A 22543-nucleotide genomic window follows, 5' to 3' on the forward strand; every position below is an offset into this window, starting at 1 on the left:
TGTTTGAATTCACAAAGCAACATCAAACAATAACAACAACGATAACATCAAACACAGGGAGTCATGAGATCTGTGTAGGAATATATTTTCAGATAAATGCTACACGGTATCACAGCCGGTGCAGTACAATCGCAGTAATTTCTCACCGGCATCAAACGATGCAACAGGAAACAGAAGGAGAGCAAAACAACAGAAGTGATGATTTGGTGAAGAGTAAACAGTAGATCCACGACAGACCGCTCACCTGCAGCTCAGGTGGAGCCCAACGTCACATTCAGTGTCCACAAATGCACTTGCATATAATTTACGTTCAGTCATGCAGAATACTTCGATGCATACAGACGACGGTTTACACACATGCAGAAAGTCCAAATCCAGACCTTCAGATTCTGAAGCACAGAGCAGCGACGTGAACGCTCGCCGACGTCTGCAGGAAAAATAAAAACCGCTGCTCGACAGAGAGTCACAGCTGAGTCTGAAGGTGAAATATTAAGATCCGTCTGAAAAACACACTTTAAAAACACTCACAGTTCATCTTCTGGAGGATTTCAAATGGCAAAATGAATTAAAATAAAAAATCAAAGTGAAACAAACATGTTTTTCCTTTTATCATGTAGTCGTTTACTGTGTCAAGATAAAATCAAAACCACGTTAAAAGGACGAATATTTGCAGCACAAACCTGCTGACAGTCGCAGAACCGTCAGCAGGTTCAGGTCGTGGAAGACGCACTCGGACCTTTTACTGAAGTAAAAGTACAATACAGGGATAGAAATACTCACAAGTACAATATGTACAAGTACAAGTCATGCATTCAAAATGTTACTTCTGTTACATTTTTGCTTCATGTTGCATTAATGCGTACATCACTTTAACGGTGAAGGTGGCCGACAGGTAACCTGCTGATTACATTTCATATCGTCAGTCAGTCAAAACTGAAGATATTTAATAACTGAAGTAAAAAATATCACATTTCTCAAAGCAAATGAGAAGTATGTAGTACTGCACGATACATGTACACAGAGCTGCATGAAGCCTGTAAAAACAGCTGTCCAATCACAGCGCAGGGCCGACACACAGCACAGAAATGCTTCTCACTTTATTCTCTGGTTTGTTTATTAAGGCATTTTCTATCTTCCATACGTCCGTCGCCGGTGACATCACTGCTGAGATCAATCTGAGCAATATGAAAAGTTAATGTTTCAGTGATCGGTGAACACGAACCAGGTAGAGACAGAGGTGCAGGAAGTATTCAGATGAAGTACTTCACTGAAAGTATTAATACCACTCGGTAGAAATACTCTGCTACACGTTACTGAAGATCTTCCTTGAGTAAAAGTACACAAGTGTAATCATGAAATCGTGTACTTTTACCTGTGGCCTCGAGACAACAGGTGTTGCATCTCATCATTGCAGGTGGAGCACATGGATGCGGGTGGATGTGAACACTTTCCACCTCCTTTTCCAATAAATAACCCTGATGACATCACTATGGCATCATCAGGGTTATCCTATTTTGGAAATTTCACCGGTGTGTTTACCTGCCGAGGCTCACGTCAGGTGTGAAAAGGGTGAAACGTCCTTAGAGTGGACGCAGTCGGTCACGTTTAGCTTCACGTGAAGGACGAACGAGCTTTAACTCGCCGAGTCTAAATAGTGTCATACGTGAGCAGCAGAGCGAACATGCAACACGACGCCGACGACACGACTCCATGCAGCTTTAACATGTGACTAACACACACGCACACGCACGCACACACACACACGCACACACACACACACGCACACACACACGCACACACACACACACACACACACGCACACACACACGCACGCACACACACACGCACACACACACACACACACACACACACACACACGCACACACACACACACGCACACACACACTCACGCACACACACACACACGCACACACACACGCACACACACACATGCACACACGTACATTCATAACATACGTCATGACACGTTTGAGGAGTACAGGAAGTGAAAGTGATTAAAAAACAAACTTTTCTTTCCAAGGTTTAGAAAATAAATCTTTACACGGTAACAAAACAAACAGGAGTTCAAAGAAAAATCAGAATATAAAGAAAAATAAAAATAAGATTAAAGTTTACAGCGTCCACAGACGGCTGGCGGCGGTGGCTAACTCAGGTTGGTCCTCCTGCGTTTGCTGGGACTTTGTCCGGGGTCAACCTTCAGCTCACGATACTGCATCTGTCCAACGCACACACACACACACACACACACGCACACACACACGCACACGCACGCACACACACACACACACACACACACACACACACAGACGTGAGGACAGGCTCTCTGTTAGCACCTGTTGCATAGCAGCTGCTCTCGGTCGACTAACGCTGTGTTTGAGGGACGTCTTTGTCCATTTCAGCCGAGTTACAGCTGTGGAGACGCTGCACAGCTAAAGGCTGCAGACTCGTCACTTTGCTCCAGTCCAGAACCCTGATTCAGCTCGAGACCCTCGGCAGAGGAAGCTGCTCCTCAGCTCTCGCAGTAATCTGAGTGATGATGATCTCCTCCAGTTAAAGTTAAACTTATGTGCCTCCTGCTGCTCACACTCATTTTACATTCTGTGTTTATGAACCTTACAAGTGAAAAGCAAACAGCCGTCCTCTTGTGGAAAGCTGAGCGATGGAGGAAACGTCTTCCTTCATTCCTGCTCACATCTCCCACATGTTCAACACCTGGACCGCGTCCTCCACACACTCCTGCGCTAAACGTCCAGCTGAGCTACTCACCACCTGAACGTCAGACGGCACTCTGGAGAGGAAGTCAAGAAGCTCGTTGTTGTCGATCATGTACGGATCCCGAAGCTTCTTGGTGAATTTATTCACACCTGCAGGAAAACAGGAATCAGTTCAGAGTGAACGTCCTCCGCGTCGGTGAGAGCGGCGGCAGGACGGACTCAGGACTCACCCCACGCCAGCACAAGGTACCGAAGAGGGATGAGGTAGAGCAGGACGGTGGCCAAACATAAGGCAGTGATCGCCAGCCAGCTCAGAAAAGGCACAGTCCAGTTCACGGTGCTGCAGAGGAAGAAGAGCACAGAACAAAGATGGAGGAAGACCCGTCTTTACTGTCTGTAGGCCTGCGTGCAGGAGGTGAATACAGTCAGAAATAAGTTTATTTTGTGTGTCCACAGACACACACACACACACACACACACACACACACACACACACACACACACAGATAAACGTGGGGATACACACTTCTTTATCCGCTCTCCGTGCGACGCCACCTCGTCCAGAGCGCTCTGCACGCTGATGAACACGTCCTGGATGGCGTACAGTTTGTCCATGAAGCCCCTGTGCTCTGACTCCTGAGAGGGAAACATCGGGGTTGTAGTACATTTACTGCAGTACTCACATTAACGTACGGCTGTCTTACGACGACTCTACCTTGTCGTCTTTGTCCTCCTCTTCGTCTTCCCACTCAAACATGGCCTCCATGGACTGCGGCAGAAAGGGGATCAGTAAACACGCGAGCGTAAGAGACAAACCTCAAAGACTCGCGTTTCCTCACCGTTTCAGCCGATTCTCTGCTGGAGGAGAAGAAGTAGTTCCAGACCAGCAGCAGCAGCAGAGCCAGCGGCAGCATGTAGAGCTCGAAGTTCCAGACCACCACCACGAACAGCTGGAGACCACATTGAGGACACCGTGATGCTGGGAGCCGTCCTTTGTCTCCATCACTGAAGTACTCTCACCTTAGATACCTTCACTACTTTAATGTCGTCCAAACACGAACGGGCTGCCAATAAGGTGATGTGTGTGTGTGTGTGTGTGTGTGTGTGTGTGTGTGTGTGTGTGTGTGTGTGTGTGTGCGTGCGTGCCATACCACGAAGGACACGATGCTCCTCTGTGCAGACTCCCACTCGAAGCAGCTGTTGATGTACGTCCCGTAGCTGATCAGGACCATGATGCACCTCTTCACACGGTTGAAGTTCTGCTGCAGCAGCTGAAACACAAAGTACACACGACGCTACTTTCACAGTTTATGACGCAGATATGATGAAGCTCATGGTTTAATATTCAGGAATAAACTGACAGTGACGGTGTCGACGAGCCCACACCTTTAAACCAGTCTGGACCGGCTCTTTAGCTTCAGATGCTAACTCATGCTAACTTCCATTAAAGCTCGTTAATCTTTTTTTTTGACTGAACTTCATAATAAAACTGTAGATCAGCCTCGCTGACTCATCGTGGCTTTCTGTGGTTGGTACGTACGTGTTTGGAGACTTTTGGCTCTTCCTCCATGTATTTCTGCTCTGCAGGGACGACGGTCCTCAAAGCAGCTTTCACCTGAAGAGACGAGGACCACAGTGTGAAAATACTCTGATAGTACTGCATTCAAAATCCTGCTGGAGTACAAGTACTGTCAGCTTCATGCAGTAAAAGTACAGCAGTACTGTCAGGGTCATGCAGTAAAAGTACAGCAGTACTGTCAGGGTCATGCAGTAAAAGTACTGTGTGTGCAGTAAAATGTCTCCTGTCTGATGTGTTTTACTGTTGGAGCTGCTGCAGGACTTTTCTCTGATCGTTGGTGTTTTATGGGATACTTTTACCTCTTTGGACTGAAAGTATTTGTAGTATTACTTTGCTCCTGGGGAAACGCTCACCATGTTGTAGATGACGTCGATCTCCAGGACGATGGCGCCTTTGGTCGGCCCCGTCAGCTCCTTGTTTTTCAGCACGTAGCTCTTCTGCTCGCCGTTCCGAACCTGACGGAGAGACGACAGTTTGGATTCAGAAGACGTTCACAGACGTCATTTCTGTCCTCCGTCCTCGGCCGAGCTTTAAAGCAGCGTCTCTTCACCGACCTTCCACGTCTTTCTTGTACTCACGTATAGTAGCGGGATGGCCACCCTCCCCAGGAAGTCTGCACTTCTGTCTCTGTCCTCGTCAAACACCGTCACCTCCAGCACCGAGTGGATGTCCTTCACGTTACTTCAGCACAGAGACGGAGAGGTTAACGAAGAGGAAGCCTTCAGATCCTTTACTTAGGCAAAAGTACCAATACTACACTGTAAAATACCCTGTTTCCAGTACAAGTATGAACTTAAAGCATTTTACTGCACAAACGTGGACTGACGTCACTCACAAGGTGAAGACTTTGTTCCACTCTGGATTCAGGTTCTTGTAGACGGTGTGTGTCTGCAGCCGGTCGTTATTCAGCTCCAGCACACAGAACGGGTCGCTCTTACCTGGAACAGTCACACCTGCGTTACTTCATCAGGCAGAAAGCACAGTACAGGTGTGTGGAGTACAGTACAGGTGTGTGGAGTACAGTACAGGTGTATAAAGTACAGTACAGGTGTATAAAGTACAGTACAGGTGTGTGGAGTACAGTACAGGTGTATAAAGTACAGTACAGGTGTATAAAGTACAGTACAGGTGTATAAAGTACAGTACAGGTGTGTGGAGTACAGTACAGGTGTATAAAGTACAGTACAGGTGTGTGGAGTACAGTACAGGTGTATAAAGTACAGTACAGGTGTACTGTGAAAGTATTCAAAGCATTCAGTCCTATAATGTGGTGCAGTAGAAGTATAACGGAGCAGACAATGGAAATAACTGGGCAAAATAAAGTACCTCAACTTTGTACTTCAAATACTTTTGTACTTAGTTACTTTCCAGCTTTCCGGATGTTTGCTGGGCAGGTTTGTGATTACCGTTAACGTCTGCGGCCATGAGTCCTTCTGCTCGCATCACCTTCACCTGCACGACGCCGACATCTCTGAGGTGAGACAACGACTTCAACACACCCTGAAGGCGGAGAGAGGAAACACACACACACACACGCACACACGCACACACACACGCACACACACACATCCTGCAGTTTGATTTTCGTTCAGTGTTTTTCCATCTGACGAACCCTTTCCACTGCTCCGTGTGTGTGTGTGTGTGTGTGTGTGTGTGTGTGTGTGTGTGTGTGTGTGTGTGAGAGACGCCGCCTGTCTCACTTCCTGCCTGCCGTCCTGAAACTCTTGGATCAGCTGAAAAAACTGAAAACAGCCTGTTTTTCTGAGCTAATCAAATGTTTTGGAGATACGTGGTTCTCACAGGACGCCGCGCTGCAAACATGTGATGATCTTCTAGAATCTGAAGCATTGATGAAGATTAAAGCAGCAACAGGAGATAAAGGAGTTCAATGAGCTCCAGCTGAACGCAGGACTTTTACTTGCTGTGGAGTATTTTCACAGTAAAGTATCTGATTACTTCCTCCTGGTATCAGGTATCAGCAGTAGCGTTAGCAGTTAGCAGTTAGCAGTTAGCAGTTAGCAGCTGCTCACGTATCGTTTGAGGATCTCCCTGCGCTCCTGCGGGTCGTCCAGCGGAGTGACGGACAGGTCGGCGATGGAGACGTGGGCGGAGGCGGTCAGCGTGACCAGCAGCACCACGGAGCCCCGGGACTCCTCCAGCGGCAGCTCCAGGTGATGAGTGTGCTCCTTGGCCAGAGAGGACAGATCCAGCTGGCAGCTGGACGACAAACAGGACACACGTTCAGCTCATGAGCACAAGTGCAGGACAATCAGGACATTTACTCAGGAAGCGTACTGAAGTACAAACGGGAGGTACTTGAACTTTAGAATTAGCTTTATATGACTTTGATCATCCTTTAAGTCATTTTCATGCAAAACGTTCTGACTAGAAAGCAGAGGAACCTTCGTCCTCTGTATGAGACCAAGCTGCCGTCCCTGCTCTCTGGTTTCGTGCTTGTCATTAACTGAGTTTCACCTGCAGTCCCTTGAGGTTCGCTCAAAGGGAAAACCACGTAAGTACGACAGATGTGAAAATGATGTGACTCCTAAGACGTGGCCTTCAGATTTAACCTGACTGAACGTCTGCTCTTTGGCTCTTCAGGATGTTCTGTGAGGCCCGAGCTCTCGTTATTCTACAATGAAAGAACTGACAGAGAAAGACAGACTGACCGTCCAATGAAGTCGTCCCTCCTGCCGGTGTCTCTGTCCCACACTGTGATCTCCAGGATGCCTCCAGTCTCCTCGTAGAGATGAAGGTCAAACTGCTCCCTCCACTGTGGACTCAGGGTCTTTGGCACCGTCTGCTCACACAGGAAACATGCTCTTATTTTGAAATCTCTCCTGAGTAACCTGATCAGGATTGAAGCGAGGTCAGCGCCAGCACACCTTGCTCCTGTACTTCTGGTGTCCCAGTCTGAACTTGGCGTAGGGGTCGCTCAGGCCGTTGGGGTCCATGGGAATCAGGTTCCGGCCCTCGATGAGCGCGATGCTGACGATGCCTCTCCAGAGCTGAGCCTTCCTGTGCAGCTCGGACAGACGCATCGACTGCTGCTGCTGGTCCGCACACAAACACCCAAAATTATTTTCCTCAGGTCGAGAAGAGGAAGAGGAGCAGCGAGCCGGGCCCTGGTCTCCATGTGTCCGCCGGGATTGAACGGATTCCACCTGCATTTCCCTCCTTTCTGATTTCAGTCGAATGACTTTTATTCTTTTGGATGTGTTTTTAGGTTACTGAGCCAAAGTGAGATCTGCTGGAATAAAACTCTTTACATCAGAGGATCTTTGGGATTAAAGAGAAATGAGCAAAGGTTTCTAAATGTTTCAATAAAGAAACAGAGTTCAGACTTTTTGGTTTTACTGACAGATTATTAAACTCTCTGTAAAACTGGTTTTGCTCTTTCTTCTGCAGGATTTCCGTGTAAACTTTGAATATGTTTGTTGTGGTTTCTCAGCTTTAAATCTGCTCTGCAGCTGCAGTGAAGATGAGCGTAATCAGCGCTACGTTAGCCCAACAGTCAGCCAGCTACACGAGAGCTGAGGGTGATTCTGACTGTTTGATCATCTGCTTTCTCTTGTTGTCAACAAACGCCATAAAATGAGCGTCTCTCTGACTTCCTGTCTGTGGCTCTCAGCTCGAAGCTCATTGGTTCCTAAAACACGTCACAAACGTATAGTTTCACTTTTAAAACGCCGCTCAGTCTCGTTCTGATCAAACAAATATGAGGAAATAGAGCGTTTGCTGGGGACTATTTTCAGCGGCGGATGAATCCATGTCTGGTGATTGTTATGAGGCTTTGAGACTCACGTACTTTTAACAGGATGCACTCACTGTTGACTTTGGTCTCTTCATTGACAATAAGACAAATATTTATTAAATTGTGTCAGCTGGTTCATTTTAGCCTGATAGCATATAGCATCATGCTAGCCCGCGGGGACACGGTTTGGAGACCAGGGACTGGACGCCGCCGGCGGATGGACGTGACAGAAGCTACAACACACGACAACAATCAACATTTAAGAAGCTCAACATGTTCGAACAATTCACCAGAAAAATCTCTGACAACAACGAGACCCGGACGCTGAAACGAGCAAAGACAGCAGTGACAAACGGGACAGGACGGTGATTAGCATGAGAGTTAATGAGAGAGCACACACACGATGATGATGATGATGACGAAGGGGATTTACCTTAGTGGAGCGTTTCCAGGACCTCCTGAGCAGCATAGTCTGAACATACATTAAAATACATTAATTCAGACTGCAGGGTGCGAGCAGACCATCAGGAGCGCTGCTGCCTTTTTAAGCCACTAGGGGGGGCTACAGGGCGGGTTCATTCTAACTACAGCAGCTAAAGGAGTGATGAAGAGGAGGTGAACGCCTCAGGCCAGGTTCAATTCATCTCCACGAATAAAGGCACTGAAAACAGATCACAGCCGACGAGATCGTTAGCCTTCATCGACATGAGCTGTTTTCTTCCTCATCCTCCTCAATCTGTTTCTGTTCGCTGACCCTCCCACACCTTCATCCTCCTCATCCTCTTTCTCTTCCTCATCCATCTCTCTGACTGCAGCTGCGGCACTCAGCGACGCTCGGCCTATAATTAATTTACGTACTGAATAAAACATGCAGCAGACAGGATGTGGTCCACGTCTGAGAAACACATCTGATCCTCGATGACGGAGCGGAGACACGGAGCGGAGACACGGAGCGGAGACACGGAGCGGAGACACGGAGCGGAGACACAGAGCGGGACAGAAACTGAAGGACGGAAGCAAAGAAAGGACGACACCAGTGAAATTTAAACGGGATTATTTTACTTCCTGTCTGCGTTTACGTGATTTTTCCGCAGTTTTAAAGCTGCATTCATTGATTTTTTGTCCACTTGGGGGCAGCGCAGCAAGCTGTGAACACCTCAAACGTCCTGTATTCAAAAAGCTTCATTCATATTCAATTTGTCATATTCGGAGGCAAAAATGAACTGAAGCTAAAAGCTAAGCTAACAAAACGAAAACCCGCAGCAGCTGCAGACTGAAACAGTGTTAGAGGCTCTGGAGATAAACTGAAGGCCAAAGCTCGTCTCCGTCCATCAGAGGACGAGAAGCTCGTCTGCTCTCTACGATGCTAGTCGCTATCAGGGGACGAGCTACAGGAAGTGCATCACCTCTGCACTCACTTTGTTCACATACGGCTTCCAGCGATACGCCTTAACCTCGCCCTGCTGCAGGAAACACAGACGCAGCACCAAGACTCAGCCATGGAAACAACGTGTGTGTGTGTGTGTGTGTGCGTGTGTGTGTGTGTGTGTGTGTGTGTGTGTGTGTGCGTGTGTGTGTGTGTGTGTGTGTGTGTGTGTGTGTGTGTGTGTGTGTGTGTGTGTGTGTGTGTGTGTGTGTGTGTGTGTGTGTATGTGTGTGTGTTAGTTGTGTGTTAGTGGGTTACTGGATTAGTTCAGTGATTCACATATTTTCACATTTCACTTTGACGTGGTTCAATGCCAACATTTTATTCTGGGCTGAAAGTTTAAGCCCTGCTGGGGGGGGGGTTTGGCCCCCCGAGGCTGGGACCTGTAGACTGTGACATCAATCGATTAATGGATCAAACATCAGTTTAATAAGTGATTTAAGGCTTAAGTTTTGTGTTTTTGTTGGCTCTAAATCTCTCACCCTCAGCTTCTTTCTTTACACTTCAGTGATTCAACCATTTCAGAGTTCATCAAAAAGAGAAATGAATGAACGAACATCGTTAAAATCCAGCCTGCTCTCATCAGCAGGTCTTCTAACGCAGCGCAGGAGCTGTGTTTGCAGTATTTGTCAAATAAAGTAAAGAGCAGCATGCGTACGTACAGCAGAGTCTCGTCGCTCGTCCACGGGACTGTCTTTGGGTGTGAGGGTCACGCTCAGCTCCAGGCTGCCCAGGTCCTGATCAGGGTGCTGAGGGTCCTTCAGCACCAGCGTCACAGGTATCATCCTGTCACACACAGGTAGCACAGGTGAGAGTACTGCAGGTGCTGCTGATGTGTCGCCTGCAGAGGTCACATTCAGATCGAAGTCGAGCTGCACGTGAAGCGGAGCTGCTTTTTCTGCTGGAAACTCGGCCACAAAGGTCGACTTCTGGAGCAAACGTCAAGTTTCATCAGCAGCGAGCGCGAGCATCAGAGAGGCGTTTCCTCACACGGGGGCAATTTATATGAGCACAGAGGACAGAACAAGTGTTAGAAGACAAGCCAGAGTGGCTGAGAGCTCACGAGGAGCGATGTCTGGAAAAACATCGCCTGTGGAGAGACACATAGATGACGTCAGACCGCCGTACCTCTGCTGCTCCAGAGACTCCAGGTAAAGGTACGCAGAGCCCATGAAGTCGTCCTGAAGGCCGAAGTCGTAGTCAAACACCTGCAGAGGAGCGACAGAAGAAGCTCCTCTGAGACTCTCGTTCACTCAGGATTCACATGGAAAAGCTTGGAGCTTCGTGTCTTTACCTTCACATACAGAGGCTCACTCAGACAATCCACGACCAGCGTGGTCCTCTCGTCCCACACCGGGTTGAGGTTTTTGTGGATGGTTTTGCTTCTGAACACCTCTTTACCAGCCAGCTTGAACTTGACGTAGGGATCACTGCTGCCTACAAAACAAACGAAGCTCTCACAGATCCACAGACTCAGGATGAAGAGACAGCACAAAGACGCCACAGGACTCTACCTCCTCTGTCTCGGACGGCCAGATTGTGTCCTCTCTTCAGCTCAACCTCCAGCTTGTACATCCCCGAGCTGTGGACGGACCTCTCAGGAGCGACCCCCGAGGAGTATGGAGCCCCCACACCCTGTGAGGAGAGAAGCATCCGTTAACCACAAACTGCACGACTGAAACACAAGCTCCTCCATCAAACCGCCGCCAACTCACCGACATTTCTGAGAGAAATAAAGCCGCTACAATCTGTCGCTGAAGCGCAGCCTTCACTTCCTCAAGCGCATCTGCACCCACGCTGAGGTGAAGTGTCTAATTCGACTCAGTGACTCGTCCCAGGGGTGACCACTAACAGGAAATTACACGAGAGTAGCTTCCTCCCATCCGACCAGACCGCTGTTGAGCTGATATTTTTTCCATTGTTGTCTAAAGCTCACCTCCACTGCAGCAGCATCGCCTCTGCTGTGCCACAACTGCACATACAGACGGATGTACTGTAGTACAACACGCCCAAAACACTGCTTCACTGCACAGAGACGCAGAGCAGCCGCAAAGACACACAAAACAACCACAAAGATGCACAAGAAGACCCCAGAGACACACAAAATAACCACAAAGATGCACAAAACAACAACAAAGAGACGTAAAATAACCACAAAGAGACACAAAACGACCACAGAGAGACACAAGATGAACACAAAGAGACAGAAAATGACCACATAAATAACCAAAAAGGTGAATCTGAAGACATCTGTACATCCAGCTCTCTGCTCTTATGCCCTGACGTGTCCTCAGATCGGGGAGCTGGCAAACAGAACGGCCACAGCGAAGTCACAAAGTAACGGAGCTGAAGGAGTAACATATTCCTCACTGTAAATACTCCTAAACCACCAGGGGGTGAGGGTCGGGGGTCAGGTACATGAAAACAAACCCTCTGTGCAGAGAGGGGTGTGGTGAACCTGGACAGGTGCAGCTGTCGCCTTTACCTCCGTTCACCTTCCACACATTTTAGACGAAGAGTTTAGAAAAGGTGATGTGAGCCCGTCCAATCAGAACGAGCTCCTGCTCACATGTAAGCAAGAGCGCTAATCAAACATCCATCTGAGCGCGTCATCTTTAATGCACGAGCTCTGGTCTGCTGGGGATTCTGCATCCTGTCCACACACACACACACACACACACACACACACACACACACACACACACACACACACACACACACACACACACACACACACACACACTCAGAGACGCTCCGATCAATACTGGCAGTGTGATGATGTGTGAGGGCCGCGAGATGAAGAGAGGCAGACCACTTTAACACTTTTATGTTACAGAGAGTCAAACTCGACACGTCCACCACAGGAAGCGCAAACTGTTGATTTTCATCATTTCTAAAAGTTTTAAAACGATGGACAGCATGCGGGACGCGCTGGTGTCTTCAGTCAAGGTTCTACACTCATGTCAGGACTCTGTAACTGTACTGCATTGAATATGAAGTACACGCAGTACGAAGGCACGATGAGCAGAACGTCATTAAAGGTCCAGTGTGTCGGGTTTAGTGCCATCTAGTGGTGACGCTGCAGACTGCAACACACTTCGCCTGAACAGCTGATGCTGTTAGTCTGTGTTTAATGTGAAGAATCCAGCAGACACAAACACCAGAGGAGCACGAGAAAAGAAACGAGAAAAGAAACGAGAAACAAATCAGAAACGATCTGTTTGGTTTCGTCTGGAGGCAAAATAAAAGGCTGAAAGTGAGACTACATCGACTCAACAGATGTTTTCGTTCTCTCACCTCCACCAGCAGCTGATAAACATCTAAACTACATTTAATCCAACATTTTCAGTCAAACTCAGATTCACATAATTTGCCAGGAGCAAGACTTTAAGATGCTGCTCTCATGAAAGACGAGCGGCAGCGTCTCAGCCGGCTGACACAACCAGGAATCAGTTACATGCATTATGAAACAAAGACGCTTCCTGAGGCTGAAAACCGTCGCCGAGTGCCAACTTCTGCTCTGCCACTCTGCCAGCAGCGGAAACTCCAGCAGCTGAAAACAGCTCATAAAAGAAACCAGACCATCCTGTGAGACACCCCCAGTCCAGAGAGCAGGGACGCTGCGTGAGACGTCAATGAGACAGGACGCGAAAAAACCTGCTGATCCTACAGTTTTAAATATCTGCTTACAGTGAATCTGATGCAGCGACACGTTTCACAGACTGAAAGATGTGGAACGCTCCAGAAACACCTGTTTGATCATTCCACAGGTGAACAGGCTGACTGGTGACAGGTGAGAGGATCATGACTGGTATGAAAGGGTCCTGGAAAGACTCATGGACACATGAACTCAGGGACACTTCAAACTGCTGTCAGTGAACAGTTTGATTATTGATGACTGATTTCAGATTGTATTCCACATGCTGTAGAATCGGGGCTGGAGCACGACGGAGCGGCTGTGTCGTGTCGTAGCTGAAGGCTGCTGACGTGTTCTGGCTTAAGTCCACTTCAGACACGATGATGTTAAATAAGGAGATCACGTCGACCTGCTGGTCTGAGAGGACAGGATGAGCTGTTCCAGGTCAACTTTACATAACGGAAAACTCTGACCATCATCGTCTTCCAGAAGCTCTGATCTATACATTTACATGGATCACATGTGATGCTTCCATTGTTACTTTCGTTATTTCCTGTTTTATGTTGAAAGGCGTCCTCGTGTGTTCTCTTCTGCTTTACTTCCTGTGTTTTCCCGCCTTCAGAGTTGTTGATTAGTGTCACCTGTCCCTCGTTAGTGTCACCTGTCCCTCGTTTGTCATCCCTCCTCCTCCTCCTGTATTAAAGCCGGTGTTTTCCTCAGTCTGTTCCAGTGTTCCCAGTGTGTCCAGTGTTCCCAGTGTACCATCGCTCTGCTTGTTTTTAGACTTGTTTCTTTGGATTTCATTGGTCCCATAAGCCTTTTGTTTTTGCCTTTTCTGTCCATAAATTGTTTGAGCTGCACCAGCCCAGACTCTGTAATCTGGGTTTGGGTCCAGTCCTGTTTTTTAGTTGTCCCCTTATGCACAAGCATGGCAGTAAAAGAGCAGCTGTCCAAAAACAGCAGAAATGCTGGAAAAACACTGTGAAACACGAGAAAAGGCTGAAAGTCTTCACACAAAGACGAACAGGCAAAGACTGAGGAAACACAGGCTTTAATACAGCGAGGACGGAGGACGAGTGAGGGACAGATGGGACAAAGCAACGATAACAGAGGAGGGAAGACACAGGAAGTAAAGCAAAAGATAATGCATGAGGATGACATTCAACATGAAACAGGAAATAAGAAAACTGCCACCTGAAAGCATCACATGAGATCCATATAAATATATTGATGAGTGCATCTGAAGACGATGACAGTCAGAGTTTTCTGTTATGTTAAGTTGACCTGGAACACTTCATTGTCTCCTCCTCCTCCTCCTCCTCCTCCTCTTCCTCCTCCTCCTCCTCCTCCTCCTCCTTACGTTAACATGTGCAAAGCCTCTGGACACCAAGCAGCAGAGACAGTTGAGACGAGCAGAGAGGACCAAACACAGAGCTAAAAGACAGTGACCACTGGACTGACGTCCATCAGGAGACACAAACACGACTCACATGTGTCAATGTTGAAGCGCTGTTTGTTCACAAGTTCATGACGTTAACATGTTGATGAGTTTACAGCTTGCTGTCAGATCGAGATCAACCTGACTCTTTATTTTAAGCACAGCTGTTAAACTCCATTCACAGACACTGTGAACCGCAGGAAACGCAGGAAAACAGCCAGAACAAGTCTGGAAGTATTAAAAACTGGACATTATGAGCGAAAAGACTTAAATATGTTGGACTTCAACAGATTCTCCTGATAAAAAACAAAACGTAAATACTGAACAGAGACTCTGCGTTTGTGTCCATCATGTCGTTCATTCAGTGCTCAAACATCAGTTTTCACAACCCGTCATCTATATGTAGGTTTGGACGAGACGCCGGCTAATTTTCAGGCCAGAGCTAACGAGCCTGGAGGTAATTAGCACAGTTAGCATGAAGACTGGAGGCGAGTGGAAACAGCCGGGCTGACTGTGCAAACACACAAACACGTCTGAAGCTGCACAAACAAGAGTAGAAACAACATTTTGTGGATTTAGGGGGAGTTACGTGGCGTACCTGTCCGCCCACAGGTAAACCACAAACTGCCACGTTTACATTTCCGTAAGGTTTAAACAAACAGGATGAAACGTGCTCGTTAGTGAGCTTTAAAGGTGTTTTTTACTTCACACACAACCAGGCGGTCCCTGTTTTTAATGCTAAGCTAGGCTAATCTCCAGCTAGCCCCACGCTTTACACAGACGTGACTGACACTTGATGAAACCCTGAGGGCAGCCTGCTGCACCGACAAAGCTAAAGGCTAAAGGTTAGCAATCTGTGGCATCAGGTTCTGTTGACAGTGTTTCTGTTTGGCAGCTCTCGTGGCTGACGAGCCGAAATACACTCCGCTCTGCAAATATTGTCTTTGGCTGCCGGAGACAAACTCTGCAGGTAGAGTTTGACTGGGGATGAGTCAGCGACCAGCGGCCGGAGCTCAGAAGCTGCTTAGGAAGGATTAGCCGCCTTGTGGCAGCAAAATCAGGAAGCGGCGAGCTGAGAATAGCGTCAGATCACACACAATCCCATCAGCCGCACTGATGCGCTCTTATTTTAGGACGCCGTGTTCGTGCTGCTGCAAACATCTGTGAGTGCAGGTTCTTCAGGGATCAGCTGATTCATCGATTATCAGCGCAGCTGCAGATCGTTTCAGGCGATTGATCAACGTACAGATCATTTCAGATGTAAAGACAAAAGCAAACACACGTCCAGTCTGTGAAGGAGCTGTTAACAGTAGAAATACTACAAATGTGACTTCAGGTGCATCGATTTACTCTGATTACACTGATATTTACGCCTGGACGGTAAAAACCGACCGGAGACGAGAGAAGATTAGAGACCAGTGATGGAGGACAGAGCTGGATGCATGAGAGGGACATACGTCTTCATGTCAGAGCACGAAGCTCCGACCCTGATCAATACAGCTGCCAGCAGACCACAGCGATCAATACTGACAATGAACGGCAGGAGGAGAACTGGGAGCGAGCTGCTCGGCTCCACATGAACCAGTCAGTGACCAGTTAACGACGTCATGAACCGACGAGACGTCTGACAGTCAGCTGCTTTGTTCCTCATCGTGTTTCTGATGAGGTGATTTGTTAGTTATTGACGACGTTTTCCCTCACATGGATCTGCTGACCCTCTGGAACACCACAGTACTACACTGCTGTACTTCTACTGCATGAGGCTGACTGTACTGCTGTACTTCTACTGCACGATTCTTATTTTTGGGTCATCACACGCTAATAAAAACATAACGTACAGTTTTTCTATCGACCGTCAGTGACCTCAAACAAGTGTGGTGCTACTTCCTGTTTAGTAAAACACAGACTCATCCGCCTTTTGCAGGACGGTAAATGTGCGCGCGTGCGCGCACACACACACACACACACACACACACACACACACACACACACACACACACACACACACACACACACACACACACAGGGAAACTCAAACACTGCTCAGGTCAAACTGCTGTGGAGGACACTGACCTCAGCGTCCACTGACAGACACCGTCTCCGTCTCCCTCAGCCGGTCTGAGCTGACTCTCTTAGATGTTGGCTCAGTTGAAAAGTTCAACACTGCTCTTACATCCTGCAATATTACACATTTTCTTACTGTGCTTCTATATATTTGGTAGTACCAAACTCTGTATTTTATCATCCTTATCTGACCATGAGCAATTCAAAATTTTCCACTGGCATTATTTTTATACTCTTTTTGTATGTAATGTACAAATATATATAACTGATTTTATTTTCTATTTGTCTCTTTGTTCTTCTTCTACGTCTCCTTTTTATTCTTGATATGACTGCTGCCTGAAACATGTTTATTTCCCCAGCGTGGGATCAATAAAGTTCTATCTTATCTTATCTTATCTTATCTTATCTTATCTTATCTTATCTTATCTTTATATTAATAATGTGAATCTGCAAAGTAACTGAAGGTATCAAATAAATGAAGTGTATTAATGGCCTCTGAGCTTCACTGGAGTATAAAGTACTTCTACCTCAAAATGAGGCCACATGTCCTCATGCATCAAATCACAGGACACAAAGACAGAGCTGGTCCCACCTGGGTCCACCTTCAGAGCGCTGTGCACATTATCTGGACAGGGATCAAACACGGGGGGACGATGCTCACCGACAGCAGCCGTCCACACGTGGAGGCGAAGGAGACGGAGTCATCGCAGGACGCTCGACGAAGTAACCCTCGAATCGCTAGACGGGACTCTGCCACCGGGGCCTCTCTTAGGAAGAGATCCAGGGTTCGAGGAGGACGCCGGGGACGACACAGACAACGTGAGGTGGAGGAAGGTGGTCGAGCGTGGGGGGTGGGGGTTTGATCAAAATAAAGTCACCAACATAGTGGAGGGAGAGAAACTGAAGACACGTCCAAGATGATCCCAGAAAAACAAACCAGCAGCCAAGAAGCAGCGAGCGCGCTCAGCAGGAGTCAGAGCTGAATGAAGGGAGGAGCAGGAGGCGAGGAGGAGGAGGAGCGAGAGGAAGAACCGTGCTGCTGCCTCGACTGTAATCCTCCTCCAGAGGGGTAAGCCTGACTGACGGCTGGACCGAGGGGTCAGCCGAGAGAGTGTCGCAAGGTCACGGCCAGATTTAAGGCCAGTGGTGATCCTGAGATTCAGCCTCTGACACTTCAAGACAGAAACATGAGAGACAGCAGAGACGGGGCGAAGAGAGGACTCAGTCCACACCGGAGGCCTCTGAAACTGTCCACGCAAAACCAGAGAGAGCGGATTAGCATCACAGCGTCTCAGAAACTGTCCCTTCAGCAGGTCTGTCCTGACCTGATGTAAGTCTGCACTGCATTCAGAAGGCTGAAGCTAACAAGCTAAGCTAACTAGCATCTCCACCCAGGAAGTGGAAGCTAGCCAGCTCAGCGCTGCTTCGTCACACATTACGGAGCGGAGAGGGGCTAGCTAGCATTAGCCATCTGTCCCTCATCTGTCCAGATGTGGGGACGGCAGATAACTGGACTTCCTGGATCGAATGGCCCGAATGTGCCCAAAAACGTTAACAAGCAACGAGCGAACCAACATCCTGAAACTAAGAGGCTCACCAGGACGAAAACTGCATGAGCTGTGAGACGTCTCACTGTCCACTGGCTGGTTCAATTGACTGCACACACACACACACACACACACACACACACACTGCTCACAGCTGTTTGTCTTATGTAAAAACACACAGCTCAGTGGGCGGAGCCTCGACACAGTGGAAAGTCAATCAGTGACACGTCTCCCACAGTCTTTCCACAGCAGCCTCATCAATACCCGTCTGACGGCCAATCAGAGCCTGTTCAATAACCTCTGTCCGGCTGTCTGACCTGTAGCTCTGCTTCTCTGTCTCACTGTCTCACATCGCTCACGAGGACACCGCTGTGGACTCCACAGCTGCAGCCTCTGTCTCCTGAAATGTAACCCGTGCAGGTGGAGACACACAACCCCCGACGTCCCAGAGGACAGGACAGCAGCTCCAGACAGAGTGTCATTTTACCTCCAGTGAAAACAGGTGAAGACACACCTGCGCAGTGTTTGTACTGTACACGAGGGCTCTGCAGGACAGATCGTTCTCAGAAGACAAAGCTCGTGTCCGCCGTCCTTGCGGCTGCCTCGGTCATGATGACTGGCAAAAAGACATCTTTATCTCAACTATCAGACGCTCGTCAAAGTCAGCTTCTCTAATTTGATTCTTCAGGCCTGTGCAGGTCGCTCGCTCCTTCCTGGAGGCTCTATCTCAGCTCACGAGACGCCGCTCCACGAAATCGCTTCATCATTGGAGGACACGACTCTCCCGTCCAGCACATACGATGTCCTTTGATTAGCTCGTACCGCTGAACTAAGCAAGAAAAGACAGACAGAAGAAGGAAAGATCGACAAAAAGAGGTGGATGAGGTCAAACCAGAGTGATGGACAGGTGATTATCAGGTGTGGTCTGTTTACGTTCATCACGGGTTTCTTTGATGAGACATTAGAGATGACAGAGACGGCGTGGCTCCACTCCTCAGCGCTCTCATGGACTCGTCCTCCAGTCCTCGTCCAGTCCTCATTTCTCAGAGAACAACAGTTCATCCGTCCATAGAAACTCTTCTGTGCAGCGTTTCCAGCCACACCTCATTGATCCCAGAGGAGAAACCGGGTTCAGGGGACTTAATGAAGCGTCCAAACAGCTGAGACACAGCATCCCGAAAAGGAAGTATTTTTCGGTATTTTCTCATATCATCAAGAACATAACACCCTGAAATACTGCGACATGTTGTGGACGCCACGTCGCTCGGCCTGCAGGCGTCGGAGCGCTCAGGTGTTTCCAAAGAAATGATTAGAGAAACTGTTCCACATGCAGACGGTCTGCACTGCGACAACAGGAAAGAGAAAACCTCACTAACTGTTCCCGGACTCGGTTCGTTTCGAGCGTTTCCAGCTGCAAACAGCTGCTGCACCTGGTCTGAGCGTCACGCCGTGAGACCATTCAGGCAGTCGACGTCTCGGAAAGTTTCGGTGTTTCTGCCACCTCACAGCTGTCAGAGTCAGCCTGCAGACACATCGAGCTGGTTCACGTTTAACTCTGCACTTTATTTATTTTACCATCCTAAACTGGGTGTAACTTTGCCTCCGTGGGACTGAGCGGGGCTGGCTGGTGTGCGGGGACGCGTGAGCGCAGCTCAGGCTCAGCAGGTTTGCTTTAGTGATTGTTGGTTTACCTTCGTCTTGCCTTGTGCGTCTCTGTGGTGCAGCAGCTTCGGCTCGTTCCCTGAATGCAGCCTCTTTTCCTGCTGAGGTGTGCAGGAGACCCCCTCCCCGTCACATGTGAGTGACGGCCGTGCGGGGCTCCCCCAGGACGCTGGTTAGCATCCATTAGAAATACTGTGCAGTGCGGTGTGTCGTGTATCTACGGATGTGGATCTCAGATTCGAGCCACAGGATGAAAGAAAGCTCCCGTTTCTTCATCTCTGCTGACATCTTGACATGTTGCTTTGATGAATTACCAGCGATGTGAACGATCAGTCCCGGCTGAGCTGGATCAGATCCGTCCTCTCATCTTGGGATCAGTGTTTTAATGAGATGATGGTCTTAATGAGCCTAAAATCATATTTCATAACGGTTTCTCAGGCACTAATTAAACGCTGTGCTTCCAGCTGAATCCTGAGCTGCTCTCGTCCTCCTCCTCCTCCTCCTCCTCTTCCTCCTCACCAGGCTATCCCCTCTGACCTCCTCCACTCATCCTCCAAACACCTTTTCTTCAGCTGCTTTGTCTCCTGAATATTGATGATCTAATGATTCACTTTCTGAAACTCTTTAACTGACTTCTCTCATTGTCCAATAAAATCAATAAATCAAGTACTGACTGAATGATTAGGCCTTCAATTAGCAGGAGATCAACATGTGCTGATTAGAGCTGAAACGATTCATCGATTAACTGTTTAGGTGTCCACGAAAGTTCATCTGTTCATTTACTGACAATCAATTGATCACTTATTGAGTACACATAGCAAAAGTTTTCTGTTTCCAGCTGCAGGTGTTGCTGCTTTTCCTTGTTTTATGTCACTGTAAACTGGACATATTTGGGTTTTTGTTGTTGCTGGTCAGAAAAACAGACAATGAATGAATCACTTAATAATCAATGAGAGAAGAATCAGTAAATATTGATCATAAAAATAGTTATTAGTTGCTGCCTTCTGCGCCATTGTAATATGATTGTATTAATGTAACTTTTGATTAATGCTTACTTTTGACTTCCTTGTCATGAATGTTTGGTTTCTTTGGCGGTTTGTGAGGATTTGTCTGGTTGCTGCTTCACGCGCGGCGCTCTGCAGCGGAACTCAAAGCCTAAAACAAAGTGTCCTACCGTCCATCAACCTGTGATCCGGATATCAGTTCTGACAATTCGTTCAGAAACTTTTGCATCAAAAGGCCAAACCAGCACATGAAACAGGTAGGAGCTCACCGGCTGCTCATCTCTGCTCTCCAGCTGTGTTCCTTCTGCTGCGGCAGCTGTTGCCGCTTCGCCTCCTCCGCCGCTGCCGCTGCCGCTGCCGCCGCTCGCTGGCTCGGACAGCCTCTCCAGGCAGGCTGATCCGAGAGAGGAGCTCTTGTGGTGGGACTGCACCAGGTGAGCCAGCGTGGGCTTATTGTGGCCGACGGACTGGTGCCTGGACGACAGGAGCTTCTCCCGACCGAGTCCGGTCGCTTTGCCGCAGAGCCGAGCCTCCTTCGTGTCTGAATCCACCTGAGAGGAGAAGAGCAGGTCGGGCTGTGAGGAGGAGATCACCCGGTCCAGGACGACGGGTTCCTTCCGTTTCATCTTCTTGAACATCCAGCCGCCCCGCTCCTTCTTCTCCTCGGGCTCTCTGGCTCCCAGCTTGGGGCTGAGCAGCGGTTTGGCTCTGGCTTGGAACTGTTTCCACATCGTGCTCTGTTGGGACGAGCCGCTCTCATTGTCGCCCCCTTCGCTGCGCTCCATTCCCGCCTCTGTCCGGAGCTCCAACAGGCTCGAACACCGATGGACACGCTGCTGGTCAGCCGACGAACTTACGCAATCTGTGTTGACTCTATTGAGCCGCCGTACGCCGAGAAACCCGCACGAAAACAAAAGTACAGACAGTGCGCATATTTCACGGCTCCACCGCTGGCAGTCGGGGTCGTCCAGCCCCCTTTTCAGGGAAATATAAGACCGGGCGGTGACAAACAGGGCCCGCCTTCGCCTGTTCAGTGCCCTGAGGCAGGATCTGGCTTTGCCCCCCCCAACCAGCCGTGAAGGGATGCCAAAGCGGCTCATCTGTAGCTGCTTGGTGTGGCTGAGAGGAAGGAAACGTTCATCGGCTGGTCCTCCGCTTTGGTTGGAGAGGATCATGAAATGTTGTTCAGACGTTCACGTCCCCCTCAAGATTAATGTCAAACACAGATGACCCCACAGCTTTATCAATAAATATTTCAATTTGTCCAATTCTTTGGTTAAAGTGACTTTTCCACCAGCCTCAGTGCTACTTTTGTTAACCGCTATTTAGCAAATGTTAGCACGCTAACACCTGAAGCTAAGATGCTAAACAAAGTGAACATTAACATTCATGTGTTAGCGGTCATTATTAGCATGTTAGCATGCTAACATCCAAAACTAGATGCTGGTGAACATTAAATCTGAAACACTGGTGTGTTAGCATTGTCCGTGTGAACGTGTTAGCATGCTAACAACTGTAAATAAGATGCTGTTCATGCTCTGCATCAAACCAAGGAAACATCAGTGTCTTAGAATTGTTATCGTTAAACTTTGTGAACCATCTAAAAAAATAAAATATTCATTCTTAATTAATGAAAAGTTGAGCAGTAAAGCAGGTAAACAGCCTGACCAGGTGTGGTTTGACCACTTAGCTTACAG

General features: G+C 48.3%; 1 protein-coding gene across 5 annotated transcripts; it reads right to left on the reverse strand.

Annotated features, from left to right (window-relative positions):
- Window positions 1-43: 43 nt before the first annotated feature.
- Window positions 44-21879, reverse strand: mctp1b (multiple C2 domains, transmembrane 1b). 5 transcript variants are annotated; one of them, XM_070988749.1, is made up of 22 exons: window positions 21116-21879; window positions 11009-11129; window positions 10789-10931; window positions 10623-10702; window positions 10157-10280; window positions 9487-9531; window positions 8502-8540; window positions 7200-7367; window positions 6984-7114; window positions 6345-6531; window positions 5721-5814; window positions 5150-5252; window positions 4893-4995; window positions 4668-4769; window positions 4276-4350; window positions 3887-4006; window positions 3575-3685; window positions 3451-3504; window positions 3262-3371; window positions 2966-3075; window positions 2788-2885; window positions 44-2236 (listed from the first exon to the last, which is right to left on the reverse strand). In XM_070988749.1, exons 1-22 carry the CDS (start codon window positions 21629-21631, stop codon window positions 2165-2167), a joined length of 2706 nt encoding a protein of 901 aa, XP_070844850.1. In that variant the 5' UTR covers window positions 21632-21879; the 3' UTR covers window positions 44-2164. The 5 variants fall into 5 exon arrangements, with proteins under 5 accessions (XP_070844850.1, XP_070844854.1, XP_070844852.1 ...); XM_070988753.1 differs by lacking the exon at window positions 21116-21879 and adding an exon at window positions 17295-17481; XM_070988751.1 differs by lacking the exon at window positions 9487-9531 and having other exon boundaries at window positions 7200-7364.
- Between the last annotated feature and the right edge of the window lie 664 nt (window positions 21880-22543).

The sequence above is a fragment of the Chaetodon trifascialis genome, chromosome 20 (genome assembly GCF_039877785.1).
Source record: "Chaetodon trifascialis isolate fChaTrf1 chromosome 20, fChaTrf1.hap1, whole genome shotgun sequence".
Classification (NCBI taxonomy): Eukaryota; Metazoa; Chordata; class Actinopteri; order Chaetodontiformes; family Chaetodontidae; genus Chaetodon; species Chaetodon trifascialis.

Coding starts and splice junctions, on each gene's coding strand:
- mctp1b (XM_070988749.1), bottom strand. CDS start 21,631: ATGGAGCGCAGCGAAGGGGGCGACAATGAGAGCGGCTCGTCCCAACAG. Junction 7,368..8,501: donor CCTGGAAACGCTCCACTAAG/GTAAATCCCCTT, acceptor TGTGCGGACCAG/CAGCAGCAGTCGATGCGTCT. Junction 7,115..7,199: donor ACCAGAAGTACAGGAGCAAG/GTGTGCTGGCGC, acceptor CTGTGTGAGCAG/ACGGTGCCAAAGACCCTGAG.